Source organism: Pongo pygmaeus, chromosome 8 (genome assembly GCF_028885625.2).
Source record: "Pongo pygmaeus isolate AG05252 chromosome 8, NHGRI_mPonPyg2-v2.0_pri, whole genome shotgun sequence".
NCBI classification, from domain to species: Eukaryota; Metazoa; Chordata; class Mammalia; order Primates; family Hominidae; genus Pongo; species Pongo pygmaeus.
Genome location: NC_072381.2, coordinates 58,072,851 through 58,099,550, shown reverse-complemented (window position 1 = coordinate 58,099,550; position 26,700 = coordinate 58,072,851). Strand labels below are relative to the sequence as shown.

General features: G+C 37.8%; 1 protein-coding gene across 10 annotated transcripts in view; it reads left to right on the top strand.

Annotated features, from left to right (window-relative positions):
- Positions 1-26,700, top strand: part of CCSER2 (coiled-coil serine rich protein 2) — a 192,420-nt gene that overhangs the window by 89,118 nt on the left and 76,602 nt on the right. For all 10 annotated transcript variants that reach the window (XM_054503015.2, XM_054503019.2, XM_054503017.2 and 7 more), the window contains 3 exons: positions 2,572-2,662; positions 10,561-10,723; positions 23,261-23,456. In XM_054503015.2, the coding sequence (XP_054358990.1) occupies positions 2,572-2,662; positions 10,561-10,723; positions 23,261-23,456 (450 nt within the window). The remainder of the gene's footprint in view (positions 1-2,571; positions 2,663-10,560; positions 10,724-23,260; positions 23,457-26,700) is intronic.

Sequence of the window (26,700 nt, the reverse complement as noted above, 5' to 3'; positions counted from 1 at the left end):
GAGAAGTGTTGCGGTCATTTGCAGGAGATGAGGCACTCTGGCCTTTTGAGTTTTCAGCGTTTTTGCATTGATTCTTTCTCATACTTGTGGGCTTATCTACCTTTGATCTTTGAGGTTGCTGACCTTTGAATTGGGTTTTTGTGGGGTCTTTTTTGTTGATGTTTTTATTGCTGTTGTTTTCTGTTTGTTTTTCTTTTAACAGTCACGCTACTCCTCCAAAGGGCTGCTGGGGTTTGCTGGCATTCCTCTTCAGACCCTAGTTGCCTCAGTTTTTTTCTTACCTGGAGGTACCACCAGTGAAGGCTGTGAAACAGCAAAGATGGCAACCTGATCCTCCCTCTGGAAACTCCATTCCAGAGGTTACTGACCTGTTGGCAGCCTGAAGGAGGCACCTGTGGGAGGTGGCTGGAGACCCTGTTGGGTGATCTCATCCATTCAGGAGAAACAGGATCAGGGACCTACTTAAGTAGTCTGGCTGCTTTTTGTTAGCACTGCTGTGCTGTGTTGTGGGGGACACTTTCTTGTTCGCACTGTCTGGACTCTCCTGAGCCAGCAGACTGGATCAGCTGAGTTGACCAGACGGCACAGATGGTGGCTGCCCCTCCTCCTGGAAACTCAGTCCTTCTCAGGCAGACTCCTTGTCACTACTGGCTGGCTGGAATTCCAAGTCAGTGGGTCTTAACGTGTAAGGTGCCGTGCAAGTGGGCCTGCAGAACGACGCTGCTTGGATCCTTGGATTCAGCCCCACTCCTAGTGGTATGTAGGGACAGATCTGCCTTGCTGGGAATCCCAGGGGTGGAATATGCAAAACTCATGTATCTGTGTGTACCCAAGCTGCTGCTCTACCTGGATGCCACACAGCTCTGTGTATTGGTGACATGGGCCTATGAGAGGATCTCCTGATCTCCTGGTTGCAAAGACCTGTGGGAGAAGTGTGATTTCCCCAGGTGGGATTGCACAATCACTCACCACTTCTCTTGGCTGAGGTTGGGTTTTCCTTTGGCTCCACATTGCTCCCGGGTGGACTGTTGCCCCACCCTGCTTTTCTTCATTCTCTGTGGGTCGGGCTATTTGTCTAGTCAGTCCCAATGCGAGAACCTGGATATTTCAGTTGAAGGTGCTGAGTTCACTCACTGCTTTCATTCCTCTCCGTGAGTGCCACAGACCGTAACTGCTTCTAATTGGCCATCTTGGCACTCTCTCCTGTTTGCTTTAAATGTGTACAGTTTAATTGCATGTCAAACATTCTGCAATAGAGTTTTTAAAAATGAAAAAATAATTTCCAGAGATTTTGTTTTTCAAATAATTTTTCTAGTTACTTTTAGTCTTTGGAGGGCCCAACACAAAATTGAATGTATTTGCATGGAACACCCAACATAGGAAACAGTTTTAATTTTATTCATATTGTTTGTAATAAAGTAGATATTTCCCTTCTATAAGAGTTTTTTGGGCTGGGCGTGGTGGCTGAAGTCTGTAATCCCAGCACTTTGGGAGGACGAGGCAGGCGGATCACGAGGTCAGGAGATCGAGACCATCCTGGCCAACACAGTGAAACCCCGTCTCTACTAAAAATACAAAAAATTAGCCGGAGATGGTGACAGGTGCCTGTAGTCCCAGCTACTCCGGAGGCTGAGGCAGGAGAACGGTGTGAACCCAGGAGGCGGAGCTTGCAGTGAGCCGAGAGATCGCACCATTGCACTCCAGCCTGGGTGACAGCGAGACTCCGTCTCAAAAAAAAAAAGAGTTTTTTATGACCATGATGTCTCAGTCTTTTAAAAGTTTGTTGGACTTTTGATCTTTTTACTTGTATATACTAAGGAAAGGTCTTATGATATTTGGATTCATTCTTGGATTGTAAGGACTCACCAGTGAACTATAGGTCAAACTGAGTTTATTACCTTAACCTTAGTTTTTGTTTATTCAGATCTTTAGGCTTCAGAACAACAGTCTTTGAAAATAAAACACTACTTTTTTAAGAAGAGATAATAGCTAGTAAGGTTGCAAATAAAAGCCAGCAGGGACTGCGTATGCTAGTTTGAATAGTCTAGTGCTATCATAGAAAAAGAACAAATTGAGTCAAGCCAAGGAAGTGACAGAGTGCTTAATGGTAGCAGGAGATAGGTTTGGCACAAGAAAGGAAATGGAATAACCACATTGTTAAAGACTTATTTTATTATTTATGGAAGTGGTCCAATCCCTGGAAATAAAACACAGCCTCTCACCTCTTATACCAATTATGAATAAATTTTGGGCGATACTTAACTATTTTTGATTCTTCAGTATTTTACCAGGGAAGATGTTAAAAACATGGACTTAAAGTTTTTTAATATGGAAATAAAAATCTGTTGGGGAGGAAAGACTAGGAGGAAGACTAGGAGAAGGATGTTAGAAATAGCTTAATTAAACTAGTTGAATCTATTTTTATTTTTTAAAAATTTGAAAACCTATTTTATTCTTTCAGTGCAGATAATGAGTGAATTCAGGATATCATATAGTTCGATTTTAAAAAATAATGGTTGACATATCCTTAGAGCTAGATTATAGTATATTTTTCACCGCTTTTGTTCACAGGATATTTTGAATAATCTTGAATCATGTGACCTTGAGGATGATGATCTTATGCTTGATGTGGATCTGCCTGAGGATGCACCTCTTGAAAATGGTAAGTTGAGACAATATTGAACCTTCAGAGGTGTATACTTGAGCTACTTGACTGTAGGCAATTTGATATTTGTTACTTGCAGACTTCTTAATCTTAATGGAGACTTTCAGACTGAGAATCAGTCTTAAGTGAGGTAAAATAGGTTCATTTGCAAACTAACTTAAATATTTAAAACCTGATTTTGTAAGTCTTAGATATAATTCTCTATGATCCAATAACATTGTATACCATAAAGTAAGTTGCAGATAAGAGTTGTCTTTTTTTCTGTGTATGTACCCAGTTTTTCTTCCCTTTATCTCGTTTTGATTTTAGGAAGAAATGTATTTACAGAAACATACCATCTTACTTGTGAAACACTATAATACCTTAATTTGATAAATATTTTATAAAGATTAATTCTGGGAAAGTGATGACCTTCTGAATGGATCATTCTGTACATTTTACTCCCAATTCTAGTCTATCTTTCTCTCTAGATCCCAGTAACTGCTGGGGTGAGGCTTTAGATAATCCATATGGGAGAGGGGACTTAGGTTCTTTTGGCTCCAATGACATAGCACTTGTAGGATTTTTTTAATCTTAAAGACTGTTGGAGAACCAGAAACCAGCATAAAAAAGCGCTAGAGGCAAAGGTTGAAATGGGGATACTCCTGGGGAGAGGGCTGCCCTTAGAAATCTGAGAATTTCCTGTCAATCAACATTTGCCTGGTCTCACAGGCCTCCATGGGCTAGAAATTAAGTGAAAATGGTGAGTGGGATCCTTTTATCCCTGGTGCTAGAAAAATGCAAGGAATATTTCAGAGAGGGGAGGTGTCTGTTCCAGTGCTTCACTGGGGTGTTAGTAGCCTGCTTTGCTGCTTTACTACCAGCTTATATTTGTCATACTGGTGAGGCTTTTATTTTTCCTGCCAGAATGCTGTATGGCATTCTCAAAATCTCAGTTGCTTTCAAAATAAACATTTATTTTTTTCATTCATGGATCTAAGGATTAGCTGGGAAGCTCAGGCTATGGGACTGGCTTGAGGTCTATTCCATGTTTCTTCATTTTGAGACCAGGACCACTGTGGGGCAGGTTGTTCTCATGACAGCAGAAATGCAACAGGATGAGCAGAAACATGCATATTATGTCTCTTAAAGTCTTAGCTAAGAACTAGCACATTTTTTTTTAGAATAACAAAAAATATTTTACTAAAACATAAGATTTACAGAAGTTTCCAGATAAGCCATACCAAATGGTCACAAGATTTTTTGAAGAGGGGAATCTACACTTGACAGCAAAGTCACAATGTTGTTAGTGAGGGCTGTGATATTTGTTTAATGTTCCCATTTTAGTTCAAACAATCAAGCTTGTCCATCTACATTGTCTAAATAAAGTTAGATTTGGTTAGAGAGCGTATTCTAAAGAACTGCTTAGCTGCTTTTAACCAATGCAGTTAGATCACCAAAAAAAGGAAGAAAGGAGCCCATAAAATTAAAATAAAACCAGCTCCCTCCTCAAAAAAAAAAATAAATAAACAAAAATAAAATAAAATAAAAACACCCACACCCCTGGAGCTAACCTGACAACTATCTTCATTCACAGAGGACACTTATTTCTAAGCACATTCTTTTGGCCAAAGCAGGTAACATGGCCAAACGTAACACCTTTGAGACTGGGAAGTGTACTCTTCATAATGAAGGCTCTGCACATAATAGAGGACATTGCATGTATAATTCTGTAAGGAGAGAATGAAAAGTTGAGGACAATGTCCACCACTGTCTCACAGAGACAGAGAATGTTACACCTTTTTGTGGTTCTGCTGTCGCTTAGTATGCTCTGGCAAACCGCTGAGTTCTAGTGCTGAAAAAGAAAAAAATCACAGGCAACACTGAGGAAGAACAAGGAAAATGACAGAACCCTGAGGATTAGAGTAGTCAAAGGAGATAATCACTTAGATTGAATTGCAGCACAGTTCTTTCTGGAGTTAAAAGACAAGACTTCCCAACAGAACAGTTTATTCAGTAAATGACAGAAAGCATCACTGCTATTGAATCTGAATTAGTGACTTGAAAGATCAAGTAGAAAAATATTGTAGAACACAGAGGAAAAACAGAAACCAAGGGAAAGTTATAGGGGAAGAATAGTGAGACTTGATGATCCGGGAAATTTAATGGTAATTTTTAGGGCTGGTAGTGAGGAGTGAGGGATTTACTTCCTCGGAATAAATCACATGCTAGGTAATGCATTTTACTTTGACAGAATTATAACAACTTCTCTTGGAAACTTTATGCCCTTACTGAGTGGAAGTAGAAAGAAAGGATCTTAGAGCCTGCCTTATCTTTAGCAGACAACAGAAAGTTACCCAAATATTAGATAAAAGTAGAATCACAGGGAAATTTAGTCTTTGAGGTCTTGATTGGGGACTTGTGAAAAGTAGGAGGGAACTCTTGGGAACATCCCACATAAACAGTACTTTAGATTTTTCTAGAAGAAGGCTAACAACTATTGGCTATTTTGAGTAAAGGAACATTAAAGAAAGCATGTAAGAACATGGATCTAAAATATGTAGCCTCCTGAGGCACCAAAGATAAAATAGTATCTAGGTTTGGTACTATAGGAAAGTGGGAAATTTTTCTTTTTATGGCTCCTAAGTCCCGAATGATTATACACACCCATTACAGTTTTTTGGCTGGGAGGATGAGAATGTTACAGGGACTGATAGAAGTTTAGGGAGTCTTATAATGTGCTTTCCACTACAGGTTTTAGTCCTTTATAGCTTCTGGTTGTTGATGATATTATGCAGGTTTGATAAAGATTTAGATTGGGGCCAGGCGTGGTGGCTCATGCCTGTAATCCCAGCGCTTTGGGAGGCCAAGGTGGGCAGAACACGAGGTCAGGAGATTGAGACCATCCTGGCTAACATGGTGAAACCCTGTCTCTACTAAAAATACAAAAAATTAGCCGGGCGTGGAGGCACATGCCTGTAGTCCCAGCTACTTGGGAGACTGAGGCAGGAGAATCGCTTAAACCCGGGAGGCAGAAATTGCAATGAGCTGAGATCGCACTACTGCACTGCACTCCAGCCTGAGCGACAGAGACAGACTCCATCTCAAAAAAAAAAAAAAAAAAAAAAAAAAAAAGTTTAGATTGGTCACTATGAACTATAACGAATTGCCACTAATTCTCCCAGTATCAGTGGAGTTTTGGCCCACAGAAGAGTGGCACCTCACTGAAATCTTTAATTTGGATACAAGTTTGCTGTGACCTCATTATGAATGACAATTGTCAAATTGTCATTTCATGGAAGAAGCCATGAGGAGAGTATTTTTCTGGTGAATGCATTTGTGCAGTTAATCTTTCCCTATTAAATGTGGCATATGTAGTAGCACAAATAAGGAGAGAATGTTAGTCAAATGTTTTCTGGACTTTTGTGGGCTAGGATTTGGAGACTGTTATTGGAGGAAAGTTTTTGGAGATTGTATTAATCCATTCTCACGCTGCTATAAAGAACTGCCTGAGACTGGGTAATTTATACAGGAAAGAGGTTTAGTTGACTTACAGTTCTGCATGGCTGGGGAGGCCTCAGGAAACTTGCAGTCATGCTGGAAGTGGGAGCAAACATGTCCTTCTTCACATGGCAGCAGGAGAGAGAAGTGCAGAGCAAAGGGGGAAAAGCCCCTTATAAAATGATCAGATCTCATGAGAACTCACTATCACAAGAACATCATGGAGGAAACTGCCCCCATGATTCAGTTATCTCCACCTGGTCCTGCCCTTTACACATGGGGATTATTGCAATTCAAGGTGAGATTTGGGTGGGGACACAGAGCCAAACCATATCAGAGAATGTAGGGGCAGAAAAGTATGATACTTTTTCTCAACCATCTTAAGGGTCATGACTGACACACCTATAACAAAAGACAGGTTAACAAAAAAAGTGGAACACATTTATTTAGTCAAAATTGTACATGACATGGGATTCTTCAGAAATGAAGACCCAAAGACCCAGGGAAAACTCTGATTTTATGCTTAGGCTTGATAAAGAATGGACAGCTGTATAGAAATGTGATTGGACAAAAGGTTATGATCTAATGGTGATAGACTGAGGGCAGGGAGGGTGACCCAGCAAGGCCTGTCTGTTCAGATTCTCTGTAGTATTCCTGCCTCCCAGGTATGGTGCAGAACCCCTCTGGAATGAGGGTCTTCAAGGAAGAAAGGAAAAGAGAGTGAGTGACCTTTCTAGGTTTTAGGGCTTCCTTTGAGGGAGAGGATTTTTAGTTTCTATGACCTGCTTTGGGGAGAGGAATTCTGGTTTCTGTAACTCACTTTGGAGAACGAAGAAGGGCAGGAAACAGGAGAATAGGAAGATCAGAAAGACCTTGCCTCTGAGGCATTTCCAGTTTCTCTCAGTTCAAAGTACTCATCTTGCCAAAGTGCCACACTTTGTAGTATCATGTTCTGATCCCCAACAGAGAAATCCACACCTGAGTGTTTTGGTGACCCTGAGTGTAAGCTAACAGTTGCGGGGTCTAAGGTTGATATTTTAGTGCCTGTATCAATAAAACATTTGTAAGGTTGTCCTTTAATATTTAGAGAAATTTATGTTTGAGCTTAAGAGTAAAACAGAAAATTTGGTGCTTGACTTCCCCCTCAGAATACTTTGCTAATCACACTTTTTTCTTCTTTATTTCTTATCTCATGCTAAAGACTTCCTTCAGAAGGCCTATATTTTTCTCTAGCAGGGGTTCTCAACTCATAGTTAGGGCCCAGTCTCACCTGCATCTGCATCTGGTTGTGATCAGCACATTGGGTTTTTGAACTGGGATATCTTCAAGTTCACCAGTTTTTTTCTTTAGTTTGCCACAAGCCACCATCATTTCTTACGGTATTACACACATTCAGAGGGACTTATTTTCTTTCTTAATCTTATCTGTCCTGTTTTAAATTTAAATTTATCAGTCTCTGGGTCAGGGGCGGTGGCTCACGCATGTAATTCCAGCACATGGGAGGCCAAGGCATGTGGATCACTTGAGGTCAGGGGTTCAAGACCAGCCTGGCCAACATGGTGAAACCCCTTCTCTACTAAAAATAGAAAAAATTAGCCAGGCGTGGTGATGTGCGCCTGTAATCTCAGTTACTCGGGAGGCTGAGGCAGGAGAATAGCTTGAACCTGGGAGGCAGAGGCTGCAGTGAGGCAAGATTATGCCACTGCCCTCCAGCCTGGGCAACAGAGCTAGACTTCATCTCAAAAAAAAAAAAAAAAAAAATTGTCTCTGGAAACTGAATTTGTCTCTGTCTTGTAATTTTGTTTGCTTTCTCTTTTCTTCTCTATTGTTTCGGTTATTTTGTCAGGGAACCTTTAATCTTTTCTAAGAAACCATCAGCAGTGTTATTCCACATTATCTTCTTAGCAGCATTTTAAAATATATAAACGCGTGATTGATGGATGCCTTGAGAAGTTAAACATGAAACTTCCTGCAGAATCTTGGAGCAGTCATTTCTCTGGAGTTTAAGCCCACTTTGTCTCAGTTTGAACATTAGTCTTTTGTGGTTATGGCAAATGTTTGCTTCCAATGCTTACTTACCATTATGTCCATGTTTGAGTTCAAGTTTCAGTAAAGATTCCTCAATTTGGAGTCTATATGTGGAACCTATAACTTTTAGCAAATAAAAAAGCACCACATCAGTTTCTACATTGTAATTGCTCACAATATTTAACCCATCTCCTGGCCTGTTCGCCCTATTTACTTGCTTCTTCCTCTGCGTGGACTGTGTTGATATCATTCAAATAACCTATCAAGTGGTTTTTTTGACAATGTTTCTTGCTTTGGGAGTGAGTGGAATTTCTCTTTCCTGAATTGAGGAAAAATATGAATTCAGAACAGTTAAATGTAGATTATCCCTTCGTTATATAGAGTTACTTAAAGGAACATTTTAATACCATGTAGAAATACTTAACTGTGTCTTAACTGAATCTATGAATATAATACAAATATGAATTTATATATGATGTTGCTAAAGGCACTAAGCTAAAAGCAATTTTAAATCTTGAAGCCTGGGCATGGTGATTCATGCCTGTAAGCCCAGCACTTTGGGAAGCTGAGGTGGAAGAATCCCTTGAGGCCAGGATTTTGAGACCAGCCTGGGCAGCATAGCAAGACCCCATCTCTAAAAAAAAAAAAAAAAAAAAACTCTCCGTGGCAGCTCGTGCCTGTAGTCCTAGCTGCTCTGGAGGTTGAGGTGGAAAGATCACTTCAGCTAAGGAGTTTGGGGTTACCGTGAGCTATGATTGCACTACTATACTCTATCCTGGGTGACAGATTGAGACCCTGTCTCAAACAAAAAGAAAAACCTTCTCGAGATGAATACTTTAAATTTTCTTTTGCTATCTTATTTTCTACTTCTGACATTTTTGGACATAATGGTCACCATGCCTTTATTTGTGAAGTTTTCTGTAAGTGAACTTAAAAAAAAAAAAAAAAAAACTTGGTTTATTCCTGTAAGATGACAACAAATTGAAATAAGTTCAAATGTAAGGCTTCTTTTAAAACATGAACAAAAATTCTTTTTTCACATTATTAAATGTATTTCTTCTTCCTCAAGGTGACTATGATGAATATAAACAAAATTTCAGTGTCCTTTTAAAAATGTTTTAAAGTGTTATACATTTAGAGGAAATACATTAAAATGAATTCAGTATATATGAGAACTGAACATCTATACTTTTTAAACTACAGTATCCTTTTTTGGAATGCCAAAGTTTGTTTTTATCTGGTATACTGTAATGAAACACTCGTCATGTTTCAAATTCAGGTTTTTGGTTCAGTGAAACAGTAATTTAAATAAGCGAGGTTTTTTTTTTTTTTTAATGGGGATTATGTTGATTTTTATAGCTTTTTATTACAAGGAATTCTGAACATGCAGGACTTGAACTTTCTCATGTAGTAGTTCTCAGACTAGAGAAACCTTTCCTGTTTTGTGGCTTGGGTTAGTGTTTAGCAGTATTTTTAGTAACCGTCCTAAGTCAGTAGCTATGTAAGCACTGAGTGAAGATGGAGTCACAGGGCAAACTGGGCTTGCTTCCCACAGGGAGGGCTGGGTTTTGAGCAGGAAGGAAGGCCTGTTCAGCAGTGCCTTGGGTACAACTATGTCTGAGTAGGCAGCCGGTAACACAATGTCTCCCTTGTGCAAAGTAACTCTCTTAGTGAGTGCTCAGATATGTGAGGAAAAAGTATTTGGGTAAGTGAAGAAGCTTGGGGTGTTTAAAAGAGATTCTTTTCGTGTTTTTTTGTGGTATTTGGATTTAAGGGAGTGTACTGTTTGTTGCTGCAAAGTACTGGCTTTGTTTTCAGTGGCATTTTAGACTTTTTGAACAAGCTCTTACTGCAGGCAGATTGAAGCGTCTTACTTTCTGAAAATGTGAGCTTAATTTTAAAAGTGTGATTTGTTTGTGATGAAAAGTTAATTTGTGCTTCTTGAGATCAGTGAAAATTAACTGTAGCAGTCCTTTATAGGAATGAGTTCTCTTAAAAATCTGCTGTTTCCTGTCATTTTCATTCTGAAATCAGAGCCAACTTGTGACAGTGATGAAAACCACCTAAAACTGATTATGAGTTTAAAATGTATAATGTTGATTTCAAGGTTAATTTGCCTGTTTTAAAACAGTGTGGCAGTTAATTGTTTACATGACTGTAATGTAAAAGTATTATAATTTACTTCATTTTGAATAATATTAAGTTCAGTTTTCACCAGAAGAACTGGTTATGCTTTTAGAAATCTTGATATTGTGATTAACATAAATGGCTGATATTTTTAAACTATTATTTTTATTTTATTTACAGCATTTAATTATCAAGCTATAAGAGTCAACTTTTATGGAGTATGTACATGTTTATAGTCTTTTGCTTTTGAATCTGTCTAGTGGAGTGTGACAATATGAACCGCTTTGACCGACCAGACAGAAATGTTCGGCAGCCTCAGGAAGGTTTTTGGAAAAGGCCACCCCAGAGGTGGAGTGGACAGGAGCATTACCACCTCAGCCACCCTGATCACTATCATCACCATGGAAAAAGTGACTTGAGCAGGTAAGTACTGTTGTGACTTAGATTTCATTTGCTGTCCTCTGATTTTGAATTATAATTCTCCCTTTCTCACAACCCTCAAAAAACCTGTTTTTGTCTGTTTTGTTTTTAGAGGCACCAAAAAGCACTTCAAGTTTTATGTGGTACTAATTGGAATAATATGTCTAATTTGTTCTTTTTGGCCCAAATGTTTTTTCATTAGTTTTATCTTAAATATAAATACTCTATTTATATCTGCTTTTTGGACTTCAAGTTATGGTATGATTTTCTAGCTGTCATTTGAAAATGATTAAATGTTAACTTTGTTAAATTTCATAGTTTTTCCAAATAATATTTAAAATTAGTGCCAAGTGATTGGTCTTTTGCTCATGTAATAAGTTAAAATTTAAAAATTCCACAAGTACCATTAAAAACAGAAGAAGGTACTGTTTAGTGCTGAAGGTACTATTTAGTCTTTTCTTTTTCAAAGTAGAGGATAGTCTTTAAATTGATCAGATCTTATTTTGTAATGAGGCTCCGTAGTCATTCAAACCTGGAATCAAAACCTGACCTGGCGCAGATTAGCTTTGCAAGCTTAGATAATTTATTTAAACCATCTCTACTTCACTTTACTATCTTTAAAACATAGTTAATAATATCTTTTTCTCAGTGTTTGAGAATCAGGGATAAAAGTGCCTAGAGTAGTGTCTAGTTTACAGTAGGCACTCTGTGGAAGTTATTAGTTTTTCCTTTTCACTTATCTCATTCCACAGGGATTTCAGGTCATTTTGGAGCGCATTTACAATACAAATAGTACAATTGGTTTAAAGAAATAATGGAAGAAAAACATGGTGTTGTGTAGTTCTTAAAGTGAGGGAAAAAATTGATTTTAAGATTCTTTGCAGCAAAAGCAAAGAATAAAATTCAATTTATTACAACATATACAGTATGCATAAGATAAAGGATGTGTTTTTTTCCTGAATTAATTTGTCAGAAAAGTTAAGCAACGTTTTCAAACAACTGTGTTCCTTGGATGTCAGCAGTTGTAAGAAAAGAGAGGGTCCCTGGTCAAATTAGTATGAGAATGAATAGATGATAAACATTTTTTAAATGGTGGACTCCATTGTGCTTTTATGTATAAATATAGTACTGTGATTTTGCAAAAGGTGGTAAAAGATATAATATGTAGCCATTTTCCAAAACATATGATCACAAATCCCTTCTACTTAGTGTATTTTAAGGGACTATGGTGTGGATCATCCACGTGAGTGATTCTTACTGAGGAGGGAAAAATGCATAGCATTCTTAGGGGTTGCTAATTTGACTGACTTAGCACAGAACTTCCCAACAATTGGGCTGAGGTACACTGGTTTGTTGTGAATGGTTATAGATTGATCCGTTTATTGAAACTCTCAATCTTTGGGGTGTTGGTGCTGGTTTTGAGACACCTACATCCACCTCAGCAAGTTATGGGATGGGTGGTACAAAAAGAAACCTCTTCCAAGACGAGCCTTACCAGCATACCTTAAAAACTATTAATTTCTCTCTGTGCCTTAATATTAGAAAGGTTTGGGTATAGTAGCCCCAGGGCCTTTTCAGTATTGCATGTGCAAAAGTCCTGTGTCCATTCTAAAACTTCTGAGTGTTGCTTCGCTTTCTTCAGTCCCTTAACTCCCATTATTATTGTCATTATTTATAGGATCATGCCTTATCCATAACTCAGGGGTGTTGGGAAGACTGGTGGTTGAGAACTAATACATCCACTCATGTTCTCATCGTAATACTGCTCTGTCTTTTTACCTGGCCTAATCTTCTCTCTTCTTTTCTGCCCAGACCTCCTTTTTTTCTACACCTTTTGATATGCTATCTGGAATTCTCTCATATCCTAGAAAACTCACACTCTTAATCTCTTCACCTACATTCTCCTAATCATAACTGAAACCTAGCTCTTTCCCAAATGTACTACTTCCCCAGTAACATTTTTACACCAAAGATTCTTATTTTCCAGTCACCCTAATACTTCACTGTTTAGAGATGGGGTTTTTGTCCTCATTTCTCATTGTCACTTCTAAAGGAAGTGACTTTAAGTCCCATTTTTTGAGACTTAGGGCATTTGGCTGTATCATCTCTTCTTTACTGGTTCCTACCTGGAGCTTACAAAAAGCTTGGCCCTTGGCCCACTTTCCCTCTTTATTATAAGCTTTGCTGCAATCCTGAGTGGCTGCAGTGTTCATGTACATGAGTCATTTAACCCTCTGTTTGCTTAGTCCTGTAGGACATTGGTCTCCAACCTTTTTGGCACCAAGGACCAGTCTCCTGGAAGACAAATTTTCCACAGGCCGTGGATGGGAGGTTGGGGGATGGTTTTGGGATTGGGATGAAACTCTTCCACCTCAAATCATCAGGCATTAGTTAGATTCTCATAAGGGGTGTTCAACCTAGATCCCTTGCATGCGCAGCTCACAATAGGGTTCGTGCTCCTATGAGAATCTAATGCTGCCGCTGATACGACAGGAGGTGGAGCTCCTGTCAGATAAGCAGTAATGCTTACATGCATGCCCTCTGCTTACCTCCTGCTGTGCAGCCTGATGCCTAACAGACCACAGACTGGTACTGGTCCCTGGCTAGGGGCTTGGGGACCCCAGCTGTGGGATTTTCTATATACAAGATATGTTATCTGCAAATAGTTTTTACCTTTTCCTTTCCATTTTGGATAAAAATTTCTTTTTATCTTTTGCATAATTGCTATGGCTACAACCTCTGTTGAGTAGAAGTGGTGAAAGCCAATAGGTGTGTCTTGTTTCTGATATTAGGGGGAAAATAAATATTTTAAATATTTTACTGTTAATGTGATGTTAGCTGTGGATTTTAAAAGAGACTTTCTATCAGTTTGAAGTTCCCTTCCATTCATGGATAGTTGAGTGTTTTTATCATGAAAGGGTGTTGGATTTTGTCAGTTACTCTTTCTGTGTCTATGGAGATAATCTTTTTTTTCCGCTTTCATTCTACTAATGTGGAGTAATACATTGACTGTTTTTCAGATGTTAAACCAACCTTGCATTTCTTGGCAAACGTCCACTTGGTCATGCTATATAATTCTTTGGTATGTTGTGTGTTGTGTTGGTATGTTGTGTGATTCAGTTTGTTAGTATTTTGTTGAAGATTTTTTTTGTGTATATATGTGTATATATATATATATATATTTAAGAAATATTGGTCTGTAGTTTTGTTTTGTTTTTCTTCTTGAGATATCCTTGTCTTGTTTTGATATCAGGACCACACAGATTGAATTGGGAAGTATTCCTTTCACTTCTACTTTTGGGAAGAGTTTGTGAAGGATTTTTTGTGAATTCTTCTTTGAATGTTTTGTAGTATTGACCAGTGAAGTTATTTGGGCCTGGGCTTTTCTTTGTGGCAGTTTTTTTGATTGCTAATTTAATTTTGATGGATATTCATTCTGTAGGTGTCTTTTTGGTCTTGTTGGTTTATAATGTTGCTTAAATATTCTGCTTTCTCATATATCTCTAATTGTTCTGTCCATTATTGAAAGTGAGGTGTTCAAGTCTCCAACTTCACTATATCTTGTAGGGAAGGTATGTTAGCAATAAATTATCTGTTTTTGTTTATCTGGGAATGTCTTAATTTCTCTTTTATTTTGAAGGATAGTTTTGCCAGATGTAGACTTCTTGGTTGGCAGTGTTCCTTGTAATATTTCAACCCCCATGCTTTCTGATGAGGAATCAGCTGTTAATGTTACTGAGCGTGTCTTCCACATGATGAGTCCCCCCTGCCCCGCCTCCTCCCTCCCCCCAGCTTTTTTTCTGCATTAAGGATTTTCATTTTTTCTTTGGCTTTCAATTATAATGCACCTCTCTTTTAGTTTATCATATCTGTAGTTTGTTGAGCCTCCTAGATATGCAGATTAATGTTTTTCATCAAATTTGGGACATGTTTGGTTATTAGTTACGTTCTTTCTGCCCCTCCCCACTTCGCTCTGGCCACTTAACTAAGGGAATGTATGAGCATCATTCCTTGCTTGTCACAAAAAATTTGAAAAAAAAAATACAAATAATGTGAAAACTACTTAAATCAGATTTCTCCCTGGCCAGGATTTGTTGTTGTATTTTTTTGTGGTTGTTTACTGACTTTTCTAGACAGATTCTGTAAAAAGTCTGTATTTAAAAAAAATATTTGACGTCTTTGCTTGGTTTGATTAGTGGTCAGCTAAAGGTTGGATGGAGATTTCATTGAATGCCTTCAACTAGTAAGTCTCCCAGCCTCCACCAGGGGGCTCTGTGTGTTTGCTTAGGCACACCTGCAGCCCCTGTAAGTAGTTTGCAGTTTAGGTACACCTGCGGTCCCGTAAGTAGTTTGCAGCTCTGCCTTGGCCTTCACTTCCTGCTTGTTCAGAGTTTCAAAGTCAGCCAAAGGTGGAAGATTAGGGAATTCTCTGGTATTTCCTTGGCATGTACATACACAGCCTATACATGTATATGTTCTTCTCTATTCCCAAGACTATATTGGAGCATTTCAAAGCCTCTTGTGGACATTTCTTTCCTCAGGTTTTCCTTTTATGATTTTTGGTCAGCTTCTTGTTTGTCTCAATTGATATTGCCATTTCAGGCAGCTGAGATTTTAAGCAGTGCACTAGGGATAAGGGAATTACCGAACAAGCTTTGAATCAGCTCAAACCAACTCCTGAGAATGGGCTTTTTCTAGGGAGCAGCCAGAGAGATCAAATCATAGCAGTTCTTTGGGAGTGGTGCTTTTTGGAGAGTTCTAAACCCATATTGTCCCCCAATCTCTAGTGACTGCTGGATTTCACAGCTGCCATGCTTGTTGTAATGCTTTTGGTTCTCAAGCTACCACAAAGGTAGGGAGATGGGCGTGGCTATTGGATAAATTAAAATGCCACAGAGCTTGCTGTTTCTCTGAGATTCAGCAGTTTTTATTGATTAAATGCTCCTTAGTTGTTGTAAGCATTTGGCTGATTTCTAGAGTTCTGAAAAAGTTGATTTTGACAAATTTGCCAGTGTTCTTAGTGCTTTAATGGAGGAATGGAGTTTTAGAAATCTCTGTTATTCTGGCAGTGTTTCTCTTCATTTGTCATGCTTTATTTTTCTTTCTTTTTTTTTAACTAATAGATTTTATTTTTTAGAGCAGCTTTGGGTTTACAGAAAAATTGAGCAAAAATAGAGTTCTCATATGCTTTCTCACCTTCCGTTAGATACAGTTTCTCCTATGATTAACATCTTGCATGACTGTATTATAATTGATGAGTCAATATTGATATTTTATTATTAACTAAAATTCATAGTTTATATTAGGGTTCACTCTGTTTTGTATATCCTATGGGCCTTGACAAATGTATAATGCCATACCATTACAGTATCATACAGAATAGTTTCACTACCCTTCAAATTCTGTGTGTTCCACTTATTCATCCCTCCCTTCTTTTCCTGAACTCCTGGTAAATACTGATCTTTTTGCTGTTTCTACAGTTTTGCCTTTTCCAGAATGCCAGAGAGCTATAATCAGATAGTAGATAGTCTTTTCAGATTGGCTTCTTTCACTTACCAAAATACATGTAAGGTTCCTCTACATATTTTTGTGGCTTGATATCTCATTAAAAAAAAAAAATTAACCAGGTGCAGTGGCTCATGCCTGCAGTCTGAGAGGCCAAGACAGGAGGATAGCTTGAGTTCAGGAGTTCAGGAACAGCCTGGGCACATATTCAGTCCTTGTCTTGACAAAAAAATCAAAAAAATTAGCTGGGTGTGGTGGCACGTGTCTATAGTCCCATCTACTCGGGAGGCTGCGGTGGGGGGATCACTTGAGCCCAGGAGGTTGAGGCTGCAGTGAGCCAAGATCACCCCACTCTCCAGCCTGGACAACAGAGAGAGACCCTGTCTCAAAAAAATTACTGAATAATATTTCGTTGTATGGCTATACTACAGTTTGTTTATTCATTTACTTACTGAAAAACATCTTGGTTGCTTCCAAGTTTTAACAATTATTAATAAAACTGCTATAAACATTTATATACAGATTTTTGCATGGGCGTACATTTTTCACCTCATTTTGGTAAATATCAAGGAGCACTATTGCTGGGTCATATGGGAAGCATATGTTTAATTTGGTAGGAAACTGCCAAATTGTCTTCCAAAGTTGCTTTACCCTTTTGCGTTTCCACCAGCAATGAATGAGAGCTTCTGTTGCTGCTCCATATCCTTATCAGCATTTGGTACTATGCTTTGGACATTAACTATTAGGTATGTAGTGGTATTTCAGTGTTGTTTTAATTTGTAGTTCCCTAATGATAAATGATGTTGAACATTTTCTCACATGCTTATTTGCCATCTGTATATCTTCTTTGGTGATGTGTCTGTTCAGATCTTTGCTCATTTTTATTTTATTTTTTATAATTTCAACTTTTACTTTAGATTCAGTGGGTACATATGCAGGTTTGTGTCACATATACATGGATATATTGTGTGATACTGAGGTTTGGGATACAGATGATCCCATCACCCAGGTAGTGAGCATAGTACCCAACAATTTTTCAGCCCTTGCTCCTCTTTTCCTCCCCTGTCTAGTAGTCCCCAGTGTCTGTGTTACCATTGTTATGTCTGTGAGTACAATGTTTAGCTCCCACTTATAAGTGAGAACATGTGGTATTTGGTCTTCTCTTCCAGCGTTAATTCGCTTAGAATAATGGCCTCTAGCTATTTGCCCATTTTAAAATTGGGTTATTTATTCTCTGTTGAGTTTTAAGAGTTCTTTGTATATTTTAGATACCAGTCCTTTATCAGATATATGTTTTGCAAATAATTTCTTCCAGTCTGTGGCTTATTCTCTTGATAGTACTTTTTGCAGGACAAATTTTCAAAAATTTTTAACATTTCCAACATCCATTTTTTCTTTCTTGGGTTGCACTTTTCATATTATATCCAAAAAACTCATTGCCAAATCCGAGGTCACCTAGATTTTCTCCCTTTTCATATTATAGGAATTTTATAGTTTCGCGTTTTGCATTTAGGCCTTTGATCCATTTTGACTTAATTTTTGTGAAAGATTTGAAGTCATTCTTTTTGTTTGTAGATGTCCAGTTCTAGTCTCCTTTGTTGAAAAGACTATCTTTTATACTCTGTTTTGAATTGCCTTTGCTCCTTTGTCAAAGATCAATTGACTATGTATATGTGGGTCTATTTCTGAGCTCTCTATTGTATTCAGTTGATATGTCGGTTCTTTTGCCAATACCACACATGCCATTTTGATGACTGTAGCTTTGTATAGTAAATCTTGAAGTTGAGTAGTGTTAGGCCTTCGACTTTCTTCTTCTTCAATATTGTTTCGGATGTTTTGGGTCTTTTGCCTGTTCTAATAAAAAATTTAGAATCACCTTGCCAATATCCTCAAAATAACTTGCTGAAATTTTGATTGGGATTGTGTTAAAATGTTACCACAAACATAAAAATACATACATTTAACTTTTAGTATAAAGTTTTTATTAATGGTGATGAAACACTAATGGTTTTATGAAATCAAAACTGTGACTCAGGTTACATAAGAAATGAAGAAGAAAAATCTCCCCACCCCACACACATACACACACACACACACACGTACACACACACAGATATACAAACATCTGCACTTGCCAGTCTAACCTATGAATCACAAACTTGGAGATTAGCACGAAATGACACATCTTAGTAATCAAGAAGTTCTGTTGGGAGTGGGAAGAATAAAGTTATTTGTAAGTATATGGATATAGCCATAGAATTTGGAGAAATTTCTTTAAAACTGCATTAAATAATTATGCAACAATGATTTGTATGCTTGTGGGTTTAATATCAGGTTCTGCTACTGTATGTGAATTCAGTTTAAGTGGGTAAAGAAGGTTATCTCTTCAAGATTCTTTTCTCTAGTTTGCATCTTTTTTTATCTTGTTGATTTTATTGGCAGGACTTAAAGAGCAAGGTTAGATAATATTGGAGACAGTGGGCTTTCATTTCTCATGCCTTTGAAACCACTGAACTCATTTTTGCCTTCACCCATATCTCTAATGGTTCATTTCTTCATATTTACCTGCCTGCCTGGGCTATGATCAGCCACGTAAGATCTCACTTCACTAACACACGGCTACTAGCATTCTAGTGTGTTCATGCCACAGCAGCTTTGCAGTCTTCGTGTTGCTTTCACTACCGGAGTTTCTGTTGGAAATTCATGAATGTTAAAATTTATATGGAAGTACAAATTTATCAACTTAATGTGGGGGATTATGGCCAGTAATTCCCTCTTCATCTCTTATTTTTTATTACCCTTCTTAGACATTTGCCCCTGGATTTGTGTCTTTAGTCTTAGAAAGTGATTTTACCTCCCATTCTGAGATTTATTTTTTAATGTGGAAACTGCATCATCTTCTCAGAATCTGAAATCTCAAACTCTGAGATTAAAATCTTCATTATCTTTCTGTCCTGTGTTCCCACTCCCTCCTATCTTCATAGTCTCCTTTTATTTTCTGAAAATAATCCCTGTTATATATTTGCTTTCTGTTCCATCTTTCCCTCTTTCTGTCTCTTAGATTTCTCTGTTATATTGATTTTTTTCCCCAGAAAACTTCATGTGTTTCTCCCAGTGGGATTTTATGTCACTTTTAATTTATTGTCAGATGGTTTAGCAACAAATACATAGATGCAAAGCAAATGTGTCAATATTTTGACAGTTGGTAAATATAGGTGAAGGGTATATTGTTGTTCATTGTAGTATTCTTTTGATACTTCCATTTGAAGAAATGTTTCAAGATAAAGAGGTTGGAAACTTAATAATAATATGATAGTAAGTCATTTTTATTTAATATTTACTATATATTATGTATTAGTCCAAGCACTTTAACATATATTACCTCATTTAAGTCTTATACTAACCTAAGGAGACAAGTATTGTTATTTTGCCCAGTTTATAGATTAGGAAATGAAGCATAGAGGGATTTGGTAACTTGCCCTGTGTGTTGTGTAGCTATTAAGTGGCAGCTGAATTTGGACTCAAATGATCTATGCAGATAATATTAAAATGAATAAGATATGGCTCTGTTTTCAAAGGGCTTACAATCCAATTAGAGTTGAAAAGTATATAGGTTTCTTTAGTTTATGCTGTGAAACAAATTAAGGATCATAAAATGATAGTTTTATCTAGTTGAGGGGATTAGGAAGGGCTTCTGAAGAAACTAGCATTTCAGCACTAAGAGAATATACAGGGTTAATTTTGAATCTCATGGTGGAGGTATTTGAAATGCAACCTAAGGCATATAAACTTTGTTCAATGAGCAGTAGAGAACATTGAGATTTAACGAAACTATGGCCGAAAGATAATAAATATTTTCAACAGCTAGTTACTGTCAGATAGGATTTAAACCTAAATCTGAGGTGAGAGGTGGCTATTGTGGCTTTTCTAGATGTCAGTTCTTTGTTTCAGTTAGTGAACAAGACTTGTTGACTTGTCTCATGGTGTAGCCTGCAGACCAGTCTCCTTCAGTATATTCCCTTTCTAATGCTCTCTCACTTGGCAAAATAAGAAGTACCTTTTAATTTGATTATTAGCTATTCAGATTATAGTTCTAAAGCAGTGCTTTTGTCATGTGACAGCTACAGAATTTTAGAATCTTGGAGATATAAGCTTTTAAAAAAAATTCTAGTGGTTAAAATACATGTTCCTTACCCATTCAGTGCAAAAAAAAAAAAAAAACACAAAAAAACAAAGAAAAAAATAAACTAAAAAACCAAAAACTCAGATGCAAAGGAAAAGAGTACACAGTTCATTCCTTCATGGAGTTTATAATTTGGCCTGAATTGCAAACAAAGTATACTGTAATAAATACTATAATGGGACACAGTACAGGTCTCTATAAAAACACCTGTGGAAGTGCCAAGTCCTGCCTTAGGGGATTTAAGGAAGTGTTCTCTGAAGTAGTGTCAGCTGATTTAAGATGAAGAGGAATTATCTAGATCAAGTGTGCACGGTGGAGGGCAGAATGGAGAGACTGGAAAAGACTACTCAGAGGTTGTGGGTTTGGAGATGAGATTGTAGGATGCTTTGGGAATCTCAGGTAATTAGGTATTAATTAAGAAGTCACTCTGGGCCCGGCGCAGTGGATGACGCCTGTAATCCCAGCACTTTGGGAGGCCGAGGCGGGCGAATCACGAGGTCAGGAGATCGAGACCATCCTGTGAATGGTGAAACCCCCGTCTCTACTAAAAATACAAAAAATTAGCCGAGTGTGATGGCCTTACCTGTAGTCTCAGCTACTCGGGAGGCTGAGGCAGGAGAATGGCGTGAACCCAGGAGGCGGAGCTTGCAGTGAGCCGAGATGGCGCCACTGCACTCCAGCCTGGGCGACAGAGCGAGACTCCGTCTCAAAAAAAAAAAAAAAAAAGCCGGGCGCGGTGGCTCAAGCCTGTCATCCCAGCACTTTGGGAGGCCGAGGCGGGCGGATCACGAGGTCAGGAGATAAAGACCATCCTGGCTAACACGGTGAAACCCCGTCTCTACTAAAAATACAAAAAATTAGCCAGGCGTGCTGGCGGGTGCCTGTAGTCCCAGCTACTTGGGAGGCTGAGGCAGAGGAATGGCGTGAATCCCCGAGGCGGAGCTTGCAGTGAGCCGAGATCGCGCCACTGCACTCTAGCCTGGGGGACAGAGCGAGACTCCGTCTCAAAAAAAAAAAAAAAAAGAAGTCGTCACTCTGCGGGAGGCAGGTGTGGTGAGGGAAGAAGTTGAAGAATAAATAGGATTCAGGCTGTCTGTGGCATCATAAGATCAACAGTTTGAAAATTTCTAAAAATCTTTTTTCTTGAGTTAAAAGCAAGTTGGGCCTGAAGTACTTAATGAGAAGTCGTTTCCGAGAAAAAAAATCTTGTAAAAATCGACCTCATACTGAATATTTGAGAATTCAGAGATTTGGGAATATTTGTTAAAAGCTAGAAAATTTGGTAGAAACCATATTTCTACATTTTCAATATGGTTGAAATTTAATGCGTTGGAATTTTTGCACATTTAATGCATTATGAATTTAACTTTAATCCTGATTTTAAAATAGCCATTATATTGGAGATATTTTTTCAATGTCTTATTTATTGAAATTTTGCTAGAAGTTTAAGACCAGCCTGAGCAACCCCTGTCTCTACTCACTAACTAGCCAACCAAATACACACACACACACACACACACACACACACAGAGAGAGAGAGAGAGAGAGTCAGCAAGTGCGATTTCACATATATTAGAAGTTCTCGGCCGGGCATGGTGGCTCACACCTGTAATCCCAGAACTTTGGCAGTCTAAGGCAGGTGGATCACCTGAGGTCAGAAGTTCAAGACCAGCCTGGCCAACATGGTGAAACCCCCTCTCTACAAAAATACAAAAATTAGGTATGGTGGTGGGTGCCTGTAATCCCAGCTACTCGGGAGGTTGAGGCAGGAGAATCGCTTGAACTCCGGAGGCAGAGGTTACAGTGAGCCAAGATCGTACCATTGCACTCCAGCCTGGGTGACTGAGCGAGACTCTGTCTCAAAAAAAAACGTTCTCGTCACAATTGAAGAACCAACTGGAATTAAGCTAGCAATTTTTAAATTGCTATAACTATGACTTCTGGTTAAAATATTTTGCTTTTTACTCCCATGAAACCACATTACTTTTATATTTTTCCTTATTCAGCATGTATGTTATTGTATGAAACTGAAGGGAAATGTAAAAAATTTTAGAGTAGATTTTTTTTTTTTGAGACGGAGTCTCGCTCTGTTGCCCAGCTTGGAGTGTAGTGGCATGATCTTGGCTCACTGCAACCTCCGCCTACCGGGTTCAAGGGATTCTCCTGCATTAGCCTCCCAAGTAGCTAGGATTACAGGTGCGTGCCACCACGCCTGGGTAATTTTTTGTATTTTTAGTAGGGACGAGGTTTCACCGAGAGTAGATTTTGTTAATGCACTGTAAGATTAGGAAATATGCGGTATATATAAAACTTTTACAAAAGCTTAAGTAACCTTTATTGGAAAACATGCTTTATTAGTAATATAAAAACAAAAAATTCGTCTTAACTGCCTGTTGGGACTTTCAAGAAATGGGAGTCCAGGGATGTATAGAAACTGAGAGTTAATATTGGTAGCATCGTTATGGGGCTAAAAAAGGCGTGTAATTTAAGAAGTTAAACAAAGTTAAAAACTAATGAACAACAGTCAGTGCAGAAAAGGAAGAATAAGTTTAACTTTTTCAGATAAAGTCTTTCCAGAGTATTGTTTCTATTCCGGTGCCCAAAGAAGGTTTATTCTTCCAGTATGTAAAATACACAAAAGATGGGGGATACAGAAGATAATTGTTTTAATAAACTAGAGCTGATTGCGCCTTTTGTGGAAACACATCAGTGACTGAGGTGAGTGCAAGTCAGAGCCATGGTGATTATGATAAGTGATTTGTAATAATCACTGCAATAATTTCATTATCTTTATTTCTTTCTGAAATTGTATTGTATATCTTTTCCCTCCACCTTCTTCCCTGCCCTTCCAGAGGCTCTCCCTATAGAGAATCTCCTTTGGGTCATTTTGAAAGCTATGGAGGGATGCCCTTTTTCCAGGCTCAGAAGATGTTTGTTGATGTACCAGAAAATACAGTGATACTGGATGAGATGACCCTTCGGCACATGGTTCAGGATTGCACTGCTGTAAAAACTCAGTTACTCAAACTGAAACGTCTCCTGCATCAGGTGAGTACATAATGAACATTTCCAGCTCTGATATTTTGAATTGCAAAATGGATTGACTTTAGTTTTTTAAAAAAAATTGTTACTGGGGTTTCTCATGTCTTTTTAGATTTCTGTAGAATAATGCTTGTAAATAGTATATAGTAGAAAGTTTTGTGGAAAAAACCTGTGGGATATTGCATGAGGGTCTCATTACACAGTCTCTGGTATTTATGAGTTGTGTGATATTTGGTAAGCCAATCTCTGCTTCTGTTTCTTCATTTTCATAATACCTACATTATAAGGTTGTTGAGAGAATTAGAAATAATAGTTGTAAATTGGCTAATCCAATGCCTGAAACATAGGCATTCAGTATTCAGTGGCTGCTACTATGATTTGAGCTAAGTGACAAATAAGAAACAATTTTTGCTTTACATAATGATAGTCGTATAATTCAGTTTTTGTTTGGGATCTTCAAGTTTAATCTTCTCCTGTTTTTTTTTTTTCTTTTCCTTTCTTTTTTTCTTTTTTTTTTTTTTTTTTTGAGAAAATCTAGACTCATAGCAGTGATGTCACTTGTCCAAAGTCACAGGATAACCTGATGTTGGATCCTGGCATCTGATTCAGTAGTATTTACTTTGTTTTAGCACTTACAGACAAGGTCAGATGTATAGCAGAAAATAAGGAATAAAATACTAATTTTAAGTCATAGATACCTTTCGTTTGGTTTTAACTCTGTATTTCTACTTTGTAGAGTAGCCAACTTTAGTTTAAAACTACAGTTAAGAAAGAACAGCCTGACTTCTCTCTGCTGCTCGGTTTGCTTTCTGTCTTAGAATTCCTGGTGGCCATCAAAACAAAACATGCGCTATATGCACACGAAAGGCTAGTTGAAGTGAAATTTGGCTGCTGTGTTAGAAATGATGGTTAATGTAAATATTCTGTTAAAGTCAGGTAAATTGTTTTCTGTTACTCAGTTAGGGATCTTCTGTACTACTCCTCTCCATTCTTGTGGATATTTGACTACTGTTTTGAAAAGAAACTTTTCTGAGCTAGGGAACAAAAGAGTGGAGAATCGTTTTTGGATATGGGATTGTTCAACTTCTCTTGAGGCAGAAATAAATTATATGATTGAATTATCCAGACATTGAGCTTACAGCCTAGTTCAGCTGTAACTAGAAAATAGGCATTGGTATATAGTGTTTTTCTGTTGGCTGGTCTGGGGAGATGATTTTTTGATTAAGAGTTTTAGTGTCAAAAGGAAGAGGTGGTAGGGAATGGTGGGAAATAGGTAAAATATGTCAAATATCGACTGTGAGCCAGTCATTGTACTAGCTATACTACATACCATCTTTTGTGTTTGGGTGTTTTGCCCTGAATCATGAAGCATGACTAAATAGCAGCTAATAAGACCAGGCCACCTCTAATAATGAAAGAAGTAGCATAATTCAGGTAGTAGTAGGTGAATTGGTAACCAATGATTGGTACCATAAAAATAAAAAAGTGTTTTTTAAGGTTCTTTGTGTAAAGTTGTAAATCTCTTAATGGTTCTTTTCTGTCATTATGGCCTCTGAAATCTTAGGTACTATACACGGGTAAAATTGACTTTATTTTTTGTTTATGTGATGACAGCAAAATTATGAGAAGAAAATTGCAAAATCTTTTTAGGTCATCTTTAAAGTTTCCCAAATGCTAATAGAAGTTAAAAGATGACTGAGTTCAAAATTTCATGTCATTGCCTCTTTAAATTTGTTTCTAATGTGACTGAATTAAAAAAAATCAATGTGATATGTATACATAGTTTTCAAAAAAATTCATACACTATTCAAAGGCTTAATGAAAAAACAGTATGTCTGGCCCCCTCCCCACCTCAGTCAACCTGTTCTCATCTGAACAGGTTACTGTCCAAAGCTTCTCTAGAGCCATCATGCAGGGACTTACTTTTGCCATAATCTGGGACTGGATCCATTCTTTGGATAGCATGTCTTCTTTCTTCCTAGTTTATTCTCTCACTTTGCTGGAATATATTTTTAATTTACTTCCTAAGAGAGGATTATTGAATGGCACACTGTTTTAGTTACTTCATTACTGAAAATCTCTTTATCCTGGTCTCACATTTGATTGATATTAATAAGTTTGGTTGGTATGAAATAGTTTCGTTGTAATAGAAGAGAGTTTTCCCTTAGAAATTTGAGGGCATTGCTTTTCTAGGATCTTATTTAGCCATTGAACGGTCTACTACATTCTGATCCATTGTACATTGTGTTTTGCCTGTTTTTATCTCTGGAATATTTTTAATCTTTTATTTCTAGCATTCTGCAGTTTCACAATAATGTCCTTGGACTTGAGTTTTGTTGTAGTTGGTTGTTTTCCACTTGATGTTTTGGCAGTTAGTAGGCTCTTTGGAGATTAATGTAGTGTGAAATGTTCTTGTTATTTCTATGATTATTCTCTTTCCTTTATTTTATCTGTTATCTTTCTGGAATCTTTAGTAATCAGAAACTAGAATTTCTGAATTGAATCTCCTCACCTTTTTATTTTTTGTTATACGTTTTTCTTTTTCTTTGGGTTTGGTTATGTTTCCTGGTATATTTTCTCGACTTGATATTCCAGCTGTCTATTTTTATTTAACTGTTTATCTTGGCAATCATATTTTCAATTTCCAAGAACTTTTGTGTATACTATTCCTTATTCATATCATTCAGCTGTTTTTTCAGGAACTATGGTAAGTAGAGAATTTCTGTTTGTTTTGTTTCATTTTATTGAGAATTCTTTGGTTCTCTGTATTCTCTTTTTAAATGGTCATTTTGTTCTTTATGCTTATTTTGATTTCTCTTTCTTCTGGAATATTTCTTCAAATTTATAATGATTCTTTGTTGTTTATTCAGGACTTTGTACATGGGCCAGGCTTGTCAACTGGCTGGTTTTACTTTATGGCGTTGTATGGATATCAGTGGACCCTCAGCATCTACTGAGTGAAGGGTTTTTCCTTCTGAGGTGGTTGTAATTTATCCAAAGAAGAAACCTGATTTTATGCTGGGAATAAAGTAGAAGACTGGGAAAATGTTTGTTTTTTTTTTTTGAGATGAAGTCTCGCTGTCTCCCAGGCTGGAGTGCAGTGGCACGATCTCGGCTCACTGCAAACTCCGCCTCCTGGGTTCACATCATTCTCCTGCCTCAGCCTCCCTAGTAGCTGGGACTACAGGCGCCCACCACCACGCCTGGCTAATTTTTTGTATTTTTAGTAGAGACAGAGTTTCACCGTGTT